The 12,347-nt window shown below is 42.8% G+C and overlaps 1 protein-coding gene across 3 annotated transcripts in view; it reads left to right on the top strand.

The window, feature by feature from the left end:
- TXNRD3 (thioredoxin reductase 3) overlaps positions 1–10,104 on the top strand; it is a 49,859-nt gene extending 39,755 nt beyond the window's left edge. For all 3 annotated transcript variants that reach the window (XM_072989526.2, XM_078385245.1, XM_078385244.1), the window contains exons 13-16: positions 2,507–2,614; positions 3,039–3,134; positions 4,524–4,658; positions 8,872–10,104. In XM_072989526.2, the coding sequence (XP_072845627.1) occupies positions 2,507–2,614; positions 3,039–3,134; positions 4,524–4,658; positions 8,872–8,934 (402 nt within the window). In that variant the 3' untranslated portion in view covers positions 8,935–10,104. The remainder of the gene's footprint in view (positions 1–2,506; positions 2,615–3,038; positions 3,135–4,523; positions 4,659–8,871) is intronic.
- The last annotated feature ends 2,243 nt before the right edge of the window (positions 10,105–12,347 follow it).

The following is a 12,347-nucleotide window of genomic DNA, read 5'->3' as shown; positions in this document are numbered from 1 at the left end:
CTGCTTTGTGCACGAGTGTGGGGGGCGTGTTTCACTCGTGGGCACGGGGTGTGCAATACCTCCCTGCATGCGAGCATGACACGCCCACCGTGCATGCAGGGGAGGAGATCTGTATCCGTGGCCCTGTTCCGGCAAGCCCATGGCCCGGCACCAGGCTGCGGACCAGGGGTTGACGACCCCTGCCTTATGGCCTATGGGTTCCCCAAAAGCTCAGGATTATCCCTTGTCTTCTTTATTATTTACATGATGCTGTGGGGCTTGAGTCCCCCCACTTGTGGTACAGTGGTTAAACCGTGTCACTGCAGCCAAAACTGTGTTCATGACCCCAGGGTTTTATCTCAGGTAGTTGGCTCAAGGTTCAGGAATTCTTCCTTGTGTGTGTGTTACAGTAGTGAAAATAAATGATCATTTAATCTTGGTTAACAAATGTGAAAGAATACTTATTGTAAAACATGTGGAATAAATAGTGTTTTGACATTTGTTATTTTATACATAGACTTGTGCTTGACTTATTTATATTGTTATATTATCTTTAAATTTGACAAAAATAATTACTCCCCCTCATATACATCTCTAGCTAACATAACTTCTAGACCAGGGGTCTCAAACTCAATTTACCTAGGGGCTGCTGGAGGCAGAGTCTGGGTGAGGCTGGGCCGCATCAGATTTTCCACCAAATGGAGCAAGAGCCTGAGGAAGCCGCCCAGGAGTTTCCTTAGCCCAGCTGGGGCTACGAGGAGGAGCGTGCAAGCCCTCGTTGCCAGCCATGACCCCCTCTGGCTCCTTCTTCACTGCCACCAGCAGCAGCAGAATGAAGAAGCGGAAAAGGGAGGGAGCACCGGCGACCGCCTAGCCGGGAGGGGGGGGAGGGAACGACATTTTTTTTAAAAAAAAACCTCACATAATCACCTTGCTAAAGGAGAAAAGCCTCCATCGGTACCTGCGAAATTAAACAGAATGGAGCACCCCCATAGGTGTGTGTGTGTGTGCACGCGCGCGCACACACACACACACACACACACACACACACACACACACACACACACACACACACTGAGGTCCGCCAACCTTCCTCTGAGGGCCCCCCTCAAAAAAAGGCACACTCAGTAGCAGCAGCTACCCCCCACCATGACAGAGGAGCAAACTTTACAAGGCGAGCCCAGGCAGCCTCCAGAATTGAGGACAAAGACGATGAGGAGGAAGCAGTGCTGGGCGCTGAGGCGGCCGCTGGCTGGACTGGTGCTGGGGGAGCCAAGAGAGAAAGAGAGCCAGAAAGCCGCTTCCCTGGAAGAGGTGGAGGCGACGGCAGCTGCTGTTGGAGGATTGGAGGCACTCTTTGAGGACGGGCTGGGGGCGAGCTCTGCTCTCAGGCATCGCTTAATGGCAGCTCAGGGAAAAGGGCCGGCAGTGCACCTTGCTCACTGGCTCTTCCCAAAACAGCGCCTCTTGCACCCTCCATTTGGAACTGCAGCCTGCCAGCTGGCAGACAGGCGGGCTGGCTGGCAGGCTGCAGTTCTGGATGGAGGGTGCAAGAGGCGCTGTCTTGGGAGAGAGCCGGCGAGCGAGGCAAGGCTTTTTTTTTTACTCTTGACAGCAGAGGTTGCTTTAGGGGGGAGACAAGGCGGGGGCCACAAACTATCATCCAGCGGACCGCAAATGCCCCCCCCCCGGGCCGCCTGTTTGAGACCCCTGTTCTAGACTGTCTAACACAGTGGTACCCAACCTTTTTGACACCAGGGACCGGTTTAGTTGAAGACCATTCTTCCAAGGGGGGGGTACTTGTTATGCAATAGGTTGTTGGAGGATGGCTTTGAATGGAGCTCATAAAGGAAATGGCGAGCAGGAGCATGATGTGAGCTACAATTGAAGCTCCGCCTCCTGTTAGATCAGTAGCGGCTTAGAACCTAATAGGAGCACGCTGACAGGAGACGGAGCTTCTCTCGCCGCTCACCTCCTGCTTGCCACTAATCTGTCCCAACATCCCAACCCTTCCAAGGCCACTGACCAGTACTAGCCCATGGCCTAGGGGCTGGGGACCCCTGGTCTAACAGACATCCTCTCTAATAAACTCACAACCTAACTAACCAACAGTCAACTGCCACTTAATTTATTTATTTATTTGACAGTTTACCTTTGCAGCTTCTGTTGTTGATGCCAGTAAGATTTTTATTGGTTAGAATGCTCCCTCATGCAAATGTCACATTCCAGTCTTTACACACACACACACCACGTATACAGAAATATATACCCCCTCTCTCTCTCTGACCCCCCCCCCCACATATATATGTTTATATGGAAAAGATTGGAATGTGATATTTGCATGATAGAGTATGTATACACATATATGCATACATTCTGTGCTGTATAGTTATATTTTCCAAGACCTTGTGTGCTAAAGTGTTATCACTTTTTGTTCTGGTTAGTGAAACTGCCCAATTAAAATATATGTAGTTGTTGGCCTTCCAGTTGTAATTTTTTGACTCTTACTTCATGTTTTAAATTTTAGTGTGACTACATAAATGTGCCAACTACAGTGTTCACACCTCTGGAATATGGCTGTTGTGGGTTATCAGAAGAACAAGCCTTAGAGCAATTTGGACAAGACAACATAGAGGTGAGGTTGTAAACTGTTGCTTTAAATGTATATACAACCATATCATGCTTTATACCTTTTTCAACTTTTAGCTTTAGAGGAGTTATTCATGGCTAACTAGTTACTGAGATGGGTTTTTTTTTGTCTTTTGAGAGGAAAGATGTTCCATAGAGCTTGAGGAACTGTAGTCTTCCAGCTCAGTTCCCCAAATATGGTATTTTCACAGGTGAAGGAACTGTTCCCCTCACTATAGGAAGTTCTCTTTCTATCCCTGCTCTGCTGAATGTTAAGTACTTGATGCATATGTAGCATTTCCCCTTGTGTTGTGTGCATAAGAGTGATACTACTTTGCCCGTTCTGCTACCTGGGTCTCTGTTTTAGAGAGCTATTAACCCATGTTGAATAGAAGTTAAACAGAGTTTTAAAACTTTACTTTCTTCTCCAGGTATATCATACTTTGTTTTGGCCACTTGAATGGACAATACCCAATAGAGACAACAATACATCTTATGCAAAAGTAATCTGCAACAAACTTGACAATGTATGTATTCTGCCTTAAACACCTATCTTCTGATTTCGTGTTTGGAAAGTGTGGCATACTGCTTACTAGTATGGAAATTATGCTGCTACCTAGGATGTTCCTAAAAATTTGACTGTGGTTTGGTTGTTACTGCTGCTTAATGAAGCCACAAACCAACTCATTTTCTTAGACATTAGTTGAAAAAATGCAGTAGTAATGTACCACTTGGATTGAAGTAATGGATCAGTTTCCCTCCCAACTACTGAGTAGTCCTACTGAAAATAGCAAACTTTCAGTGAAAATATTACAGTGCGTATAAATGCATGCTTTTGCAGTTTTGTGTGCATTTAGGTGTCTAGGTTTATAAGCAAATTCCATCATGTCGTATCGTAATAGAAGTTTGAGGCAAGACTTGGATGTGGAAGATGTAGCTCAGTTTATACCGATGTTGATAAATTTACTCCCATCTATTTGTACTGTGATTTTTGTTCATCTACATTAATGATGTTAAGGTATTGCTTTCTATTTTCTGCACCCATTTGGATTTTATGGAGCATAGAAATCTACTCCCAGTGAAGTCAGCTCCACAATGCCTAGTCCTGTTTTGTATTTCTTAGTATCCTGAGCAACGGATGTAAACATCAGTTGCCCCAGGCCCTCATTAAAAAGCTTTAATTAGTTTTGCCTAGCACTGCTAAGTAGTTCACATGTATTAAATCAAACAGAATAAAGAACAAAATGAAATATTGTTACTAGTTTCAGCAAAGTGCTTTCTGTTTATTGGCTAAATTTATATTCTGCCTTTCCTCAAAGTGGTATGATCTCTTCCTACTCACTTAATCCTCACAACAGTAGTATGGTCTTTTACCCATTTCATCCTCACAATAGTCCTATGAGACTGAGAGAGCATGACTGATTCAAAGGCATGTAGTCAGTTTCGTTACTCAGTACAGACTAGAACCCAAACCTCCCAGTTTCCAACCCAACATTGTATGTAGCCAACCCAGTATTTAAGAACACTAACACTCACTGGGTATTTTTAAAAGCCAACTAAAACCTTGGATGTTCAGGCAGGCCTTCCCCTCCAGTTAATATTTGCTTTCTCTCTTCTTTTTTCTTTGTAGTTCATTTTTCATTTTAACCCATCTTGAAGCTTTTACTATTTATTGTAATAAGTTGTTGTTGTTGTTGTTGTTGTTGTTGTTGTTGTATTATGACTTTGTAAGCCACCTAGAGTGGTCATATCGACCAGAAAGACAGGATATAAATAGAATAAAAATTAAAATTAAAAAAAATTACAGCTGATTTGCCATAGGTATACATAGCTTCCCAGAAATAAGCAGAAATCTACTAGAAACAAACTTAACTAATTTTCGATCTCTTCCCTATTTCCATCTCTTTTCATTAAAGAACCGTGTTTTAGGTCTCCATGTTCTTGGACCTAATGCTGGAGAAATTACCCAAGGTTTTGGGGCAGCAATGAAATGTGGTCTCACAAAGGAATTACTCAATGAAACTATCGGTATACATCCAACTTGTGCAGAGGTAACCATAATTGCATTTTCATCAAAATATGTAACCTCTAGTGCCTGCCTTTCTGCATCTGAGCCATTTTTTTTCACTTCATCATAATTGTCTTCGGATCTCCCATGTCTAAAACAATAGCCACTCCTTGCCCTGTTACTGCTGGGTGTTGTAGAATCTCCATTTTTCCCTTTCTACTTCTTCATAAATTTAGCACGTAGCAGTAATACTCTTTTAAGACTGCTGGGATACATATTGCTTCAGATGCAAGACACTATCCGTTTCACTGAATTAGTCAACAAAACTATAGGTTGTCGTGTAAGTGCTACAGGAGCCACCACACTTTTTTTCCCTTTCTGCCTAGACTTTTCCTCTTCTTCTTTGTGGTCTTTGTGAATCACACATGTGGGTGTTTCTACTCATGTGCAAAACTCGTTGGAACATTCAAGAACTGGAAGAGGGAACTATTAGAACTCCACATGTCCCTGCACCTAGCCATTTTCTCTCAGTTCTCTTTAGCCACTGCTGAGGAAATTCCAAGGCATGTTCACTAGAGCATTCTCTCACTTCGTAAATCTTACTTTTTTGTTGTCTTTTGTTATTGTCATCATTTGGGGAAGTATTCCTATGACATCTCATATTTTCCCCGCAACCTGAGTTTGAGCTTATCAGTGAGTTTGAACATGTTTGTGAGTAATCTGGTGAGAAAGGCATGTTTGAACTTGCTTATGGGTTCAAATACACTGGTGCCTCGACTTACGAACGTCCCAACATACGACCATTTCGAGTTATGACCAGCTCCGGCCGCAAAATTTTGCTTCTACTTGCAACCGGAGCTTTGAGTTACAACCAGAAAAAAGGCAGGGGAAAAAGGTGGGGAATTCAAATTGCTAACCATTGGTGGCAAAGAGGCTGCTTCTTTGTAGCAGTTAGACAGAGTGCAATTGGAGGAGGCTTCGGACTGCCTAGTAAGGTGTGCTGCTTTTTACTTTTAAAAAAAATTTCTGGGTGAGTTTTGCAGCGTGGTTTTGGGCTGGGTGGTGGGATTATGTTTCTATGCTGTGATGGGTCTTGCAGGATTTGTTTGTTTTGGGTTTCTCCCCCATTTCCAATGGGTCTTGCGGGGTTTGTTTGCTTTTGGGGTTCCCCCCCATTTCCAATGGGTTTTGCAGGGTTTGTTTGCTTTTTGCTTTGCTTTTTTGCATTTCCGAAGGGTCTTGCACAGTTTGTTTGCTTTCTGCTTTGCTTTTTCCCCATTTCCAATGGGTCTTGCATAGTTTGTTTGCTCGCTGCTTTTTTTTTTTTTTTTTTTTGCATTTCCGATGGGTCTTGCACGGTTTGTTTGCTTTTTTTCCCTCCCCCCTCGTCCAGAACGGATTAAGCGAGTTTCAGATGGGTCTTTTTGTTTTTGTTTGTTTGTTGTTGTTTTTGGTGATTTTTTTCTTCGGCCGAAATGGATTAATTGCGTTTCAGTGCATTCCTATGGAAATGGTACTTTGACTTACAACCATTTCAAGCTACAACCAGAGTTCCGGGCCAATTAAGTTCGTGAGTCGAGGCATCACTGTATAGGTTGCAGAGAAAATGTGAAATGTCATAGAAATCCTCCCTCAGTCATCATCATCATAAAAAAGGCAAAGTGTGCTGCTTATGTACTGCCTCATAGTGCTTAAACCACTCTCTTGGCACTTTACAATTTAATTATGTAAGCTACAAATTACACTCCCTCTCACTTCAGTGAGGTGAGTACTCATTTTACCAACCTGAGTCAAACTTGAGCAAACTGCCAGAATCCACTGGGATCGCACTCTGATGATGAGCATAGTTTTGACTGCAGTGCTATAGTTTAACCAATGTGCCATGAGGCTTACCCTCACAGGTTAACTACTGTGCCACGAGGCTCAGCCTATCATTGTTCTTCTTCCTTTGTTCATGAGTCAACTAAAATAAATAAATAAAATAGTGTTTGTCATTGGAAGACTTTCCCACCTTCAATATTGTAAGGCCTTCTCAAGTTTTATGGTGCTGGTTAGCTCTTTCAAAAAGTGCATTTCATGAAACAACAAAATCCCCCTCATGGACGGACATTCTAAGTGCTTATACTGCCTCAGGGAGGGGACACCAGACTCAAACTTGTCAGCGTTGCTGCAAGTTCACAAGGTTCCCATTAAAAACCAGCAATCTCATTTCATATTTCAGCTTTGGGAGAAATCACTACAAATGGTTGGATTGCTATCCGAACAAGTGTCCTCAGTTCTCTCAGTGCCTGTCTGAAAGGCATCCTCCAAGAAGATCATTTATTTATTTATTTATTTTATTTCTATTTATTTATTTTATTTATATCCCGCCTATCTGGTCAGTCATGACCACTCTAGGCGGCTTACAACATGAATAAAATACACATAAAATACACAGATAATTATAAAATTATTACATAGTGAACAATAAACAAAATCCAACAAAACGGAAAACAAACAGTAGAAAAGGAGAGGGAAGGAAAACTTCAGGAATTAACTGGAGGGAAGGCCTGCCGAAACATCCATGTTTTTAGTTGATTTTTGAAAATACCCAGCAAGGGAGCCACACGAATCTCCGGAGGTAGGTTGTTCCAGAGGCGAGGGTTATGGAGACCCTTCAATCTGAACCCACCCCCAAGATGAACAGATACTACAAGAGACCAAGATAGTGCAATTACTGTATCTTGATACCGACAACATACTATCAGACTCAAGGGTGCTGTCAAGTCCAAAATTTACCTCTTTGAGGGTAACATCAGTTTCAGTGTTGAGAGCAATATCGATTTCGGTTTCTAAGAAAAGAAATCCACCAATTCAGATATGACTTTCGCAAATCATCATCATCATCAAAACCAAAGGTGCCTAAATATCAGACACTGGCTACATAGACATCTAAGGAATTTCTGAATAAAGAACAAGATGATCATCATCATCTGAGAACTGCAGAGTTGAAAGGGACCCTATGGATCATTGAGTCCAGCCTCTGTTAAGGAGGTACAGTAGGAAATTGAACTCACAGCCTCTGGCTCCACAACCAGATATCAAATCCTGTGTTCTCATACTGTATGTCTTGGTTCAGCTTTGGAGGAAGAGACATCTCATATTCAAGCATCATTACCAGCATTCAGTCAGTCTCCAGAGTGGAGTCAGTTTACCGAACAAATACTGAGTAAGCTCTCTCCAGAGAAGCCTATGACCTGAAAATCAAGTCATAGGTCCAGACTTATAGCACAAGTCATCTTTGAAGTCTGTGTCAACAGTACAGGAGAAAAGCATTCCCCATCATAAAACCTCTAATAGCCTATCGCCAGTGGGAAAATGTTATATTGAAATTGAGAGGTGCTCCAACACAGTATGATTCTGGCACAATGTCCCAGTTTTATCCACATTCATACCTATAACATGAATGGCATTTTGTCCCACCATTCTTCTGTTTCCATGGAATTCCAGGGAGAAACATCCCAGTTCTCTCAGTGTAAGCCATAGTATTCTCCCCCCCCCCCCAATGCTTTATTAGTATGGAAACCTGGCACAGATATAGACACCCCATACTGAAGGCAATGGAGTAGGAATACTTGGAATTAAGGCCGCCAGTATGGAGCATCAAAGACCTACCTGCTAAGCTGCCAGTTCCTCCAGAACGGGAACATTCAGTTTCAGAATCTCCATCTACAGTGCTCTGTAGTACTTGACTGCACTGAAGGTCACTCTATATTTAAGATCCATTCACATTGGCCTCAACACAAGCACTCTTCCAAACCAACAGATTCACAGAGATCACAAAGAAGAAAGACTGATTATTTATCTGTAACTGTAGTTCTTTGAGTGGTCATCTGTGAATTCACACAAACTGCCCATCTTTTCCTCAGTCCTCCATTCTACTACATTTTATTGTATAGTAGTGGATGGAGGCAACTAAGGGTTGATCACTAGGTACAGGGACATGCACGGATGGGGGGATATTCTAACTATTCTCTCTCCAAATGCTAGAATGTTCCAATGAGTTTCACACAGGCACAAAAATACATGCGTGAATTCACAGACAAAGAGCTACAGTCAAACAAGTAAGCTGTCCTTTCTGTCCTCAAGTTAAGTTCCATTAAGTGAATTCTTACTATTAAGGCTTTAGTCCCAATTATACAGATGGAATTATATCAGATGGATTGTAAGTACTTGAAATGCATTCATTGAAAATTATTTGTTTCATTCTTTCACAGGTTTTCACTACAATGGATATTACAAAGGCTTCAGGAAAAGATATCACTCAGTCTGGCTGCTGAGGTTAAACCCTGCTGTTTAAACTGTTTCTTCTTGGCTCCACTTACCGATACTGAAGGTTTTAAGAAGCATACAAACATACACGGGTATATGAATAGCATCTGAGCAGTATATGGCTACTACAGATTGTGCATTTCTTAAACTTTTAGTAGAGGTTGTGGTGTCTGTAGGAAATAATAAAACAGCAGGGTTAGCTTTAGTTCTGACTTGCTTAGAATGGCACGCAAGTGTCTTTTTGAAGTTTTGGCTCTGAACCCCACCTGGAGGCGAGTCATAACAGATTACTTCTATGCAAAGTCAGGAAAGACTATTCGTCCAGTCAAACACATGGCAATTCCTTCCAGAAGAACTTCTTGAGTTAAGTCGCACAAATGAAGTTCCGTTTTCTTAGTTTCAGTACTTTTGTATGAATGTGTCAGGCACAGCTGAATGTATCATAAAGTTAGTAGCTTCTGCTAGCAACTGCTCTTAATTCAGCTGGTCAACTAGTGTATTTTATTTGCTGTTAATATGAACAATAAAGTTTACAATGTTTTTAATTTATCCCTGTTTAAATCAATCACAAATTCAAAAACATATTTATGAATTTAAGACATTGTGTCCCCTAAGCATTACAGCAGATATGTTGAGTTCATTTTGTTTTTGATACATAATTGCTTTGTCACCAGGATAAACACAGTCATTGAAGGCATGCAGTTAGCTTTACAAATTTTGTAGAACAGAATATTTTGACAGGGGAAAAAAATCCAAAAATACGTGTTTTCTCCATAATAAACTCATATGATACCTGAATTACCATCTTGAATTGTTGTTCAAGGAAAGTATTTCCAATCTCAGTTGAAATCTGTTCATATTGCTCCCATTTATGTATTCACCAAATATTTTCAGCCATAAAATGAAATACATTTGGCCTAGATTGCTTGTTTGCAAGTACTTTGCTTGAAAAATGTTAAAACAGTTAACATATATTGTGTTTTGTAAAATTCCTGATACCATGACTCCCCCTTGGCAGTCCTCAGTTATTTGGAAGAAGTTGGTGTTGAGTTTAGCTCATTTTGTCTAAATGTGTGTTTTGAAATCCTTTATTTCAAAAGCTGTATCATATGAACAGTTTTTTTAAAACTATTTATGCCACATCATGGAATTAAAAGTTCAATAAATGAGTAATGTCACGCTGTGTGCAGTGTCACATTCATTTAGCTTTTACTAAAAGAATATGTGTTGTGGCTTGCTTCCAATGGAGGTCCTGTTAGGCTTAACAGGTATGAGCTTGCCTGCTCTTCCCTCATTGAACCAGTTGTAGTTTATTACCCTAAACAGCCAACCAGTGCAGTGATGGATTCCAAGATGCAATGTGGGGGATACCAGCTGATCTGGTTGGCGCTCCTGTCAAAGCTCTGGTGGATGAATGGTATGCAGCAGCTACCAGGGCGGCTGACATGATCACTCCTAAACGCTCCCTCCATTCCCGACTTCAGCCAGCTGCTTGGTATAACCAGCAGCTACAGGTGTTGAAGTGAAATAGGAGGAGGCTAGAAGGCATTTGGAGACAGGCTCCGATGGCAACCAATTTAAAAGCCGCAAAAATTGCATCTAACAACTATCTGGCCAAAGTGAAGGCTATAAGAAAACCTCACTTTGCTTTCCAAATAAGCCAAGCCCAGGATCATCAAGCCAAATTGTTCTGCATAGTACGTGATTTATCTGGGCACAGTGATGGGCCTCCCAGTAGCAACTCCTGTGACCAATTTGCAGCCTTTTTAAAACAAAAAGTGGAGGTCATCCACTAGGACCTAGATCTCTCCTCCTTATCAGTAGATAAGCCGAGACATCCTACAACATGTCTTGCAGCCTGTGATGTCAGCTGAGTTTGACAAGGTCCTTGATCACTGCAGGGCTGCCACCTCCTCACTAGACCATTGCCCAGCCTGGCTCTTGAAAGTGGCCAGAGTGGGCAGCAGCAATTATTAATGGGTCTCTTCTTGAGGGCATGGTCCCCCTTGCCCTCAAGGAGATGCTCATTAAGCCGATTTGGAAAAAGCCCAGCCTGGCGGCTGACGATGTTAACATCTACCATCCAGTTGCCAACATATCCCATTCATCAGCAAGCTGGTGGAGAAAGTGGTGGCCGATCAGCTTCAGGCTTTCCTAGAGGAAACCAGTGCCCTTGATCCATTCCAATCCGGGTTTAGGCCATGGCATGGCATGGAGATGGTATTGGTTGCCCTGCAAGATGACCTTTTGAGGGAGGCCAATAAGGGTAAAATGTCCTTGTTGGTCCTCGATCTATCAGTGGCCTGATACCACTGACCACGGTATCCTCTTGGGGAGGCTCTCAGGGTTGCGGATCAGCAGTCAGACCTTGGCCTGGCTCCTGTCTTTCCTGGAAGACCGTCCTCAGATAGTACTGCTTGGGGAGGTGCTATCCGATCTGTGGACTCAGGTGTGGAGTCCTGCAGGGGTCAATCATCTCCCCAATGCTATTCAACATATATATGAGACCACTGGGGGAGTTCTGGAGCTTCATGTCACCAATATGGACATGTCACCCAGCTCTATCTCTCCTTCCATCCCACTGCTGTCATGTCCCTTGAGCATTGTCTGGACATGGTACTGGGATGGATGAGGGAAAAATGACTGAGGCTGAAACCGGACAAGATGGAAATCCTGTGGGTAGGGGCCCCTAGTGTCTGTGGTCTAGGTGCTTCCCTTTGTTTTAGGGGAGCTACTCTTTCCATGAAGGATGAGGTGCACAGCTTTGACCCAGTGCTATCAATGGAATCCCAGGTAACATCTGTGGTCTGATCCGCCTACTTCCACCTAAAGTGGATTGCCCAACTGCAACCCTACCTTGACACTGGGTCCCTCACCACGCTGGTCCATGCGCTGATAGTCTTGAGATTAGACTACTGCAATACCCTCTATGTGGGCTGCTACGGACATTTCAATGGGTCCAGAACTCGGCAGTCAGACTATTGAGCGGGATTAGAAAATACCAACATATTCCCCCACCTTGGCCGCCTTGCACTGGTTACCTGTTCGCTTCTGTTCCAGCTTCAAGGTGATGGTATTAACATATAAGCCCCTAAATGGTTTAGGACCTTGATTTCTCGCTGAGTGCTTCCTTTCTGTCAGGTCTGCCTGTCTAGTAGGATCGTCTCAAGCAGGGCAGCTGAGAGTTCTGACCCTCAAGAGAGGCCCGGAAAATAACCAATAGGAACTGGGCCTTCTCAGTGGTTGTTTCACAATTGTGGAACAGCCTCCTGCCTGAAATCCACCTGGCCCCATCACTGGGCACTTTTAAAAAAACTACTAAAAACCTTGTTATTTAGCATTCCCAGATTAAAAAAAACATCCTGATGCAATAGAGCTTCCAATAACGTAACATCTAATCTACCACCATGCTTTTCATATT

The sequence above is a fragment of the Pogona vitticeps genome, chromosome 2 (assembly GCF_051106095.1).
Source record: "Pogona vitticeps strain Pit_001003342236 chromosome 2, PviZW2.1, whole genome shotgun sequence".
NCBI classification, from domain to species: domain Eukaryota; kingdom Metazoa; phylum Chordata; class Lepidosauria; order Squamata; family Agamidae; genus Pogona; species Pogona vitticeps.
The sequence above is the reverse complement of the archived record's forward strand: the minus strand, read 5'-3'. Positions and strand labels throughout refer to the sequence as shown.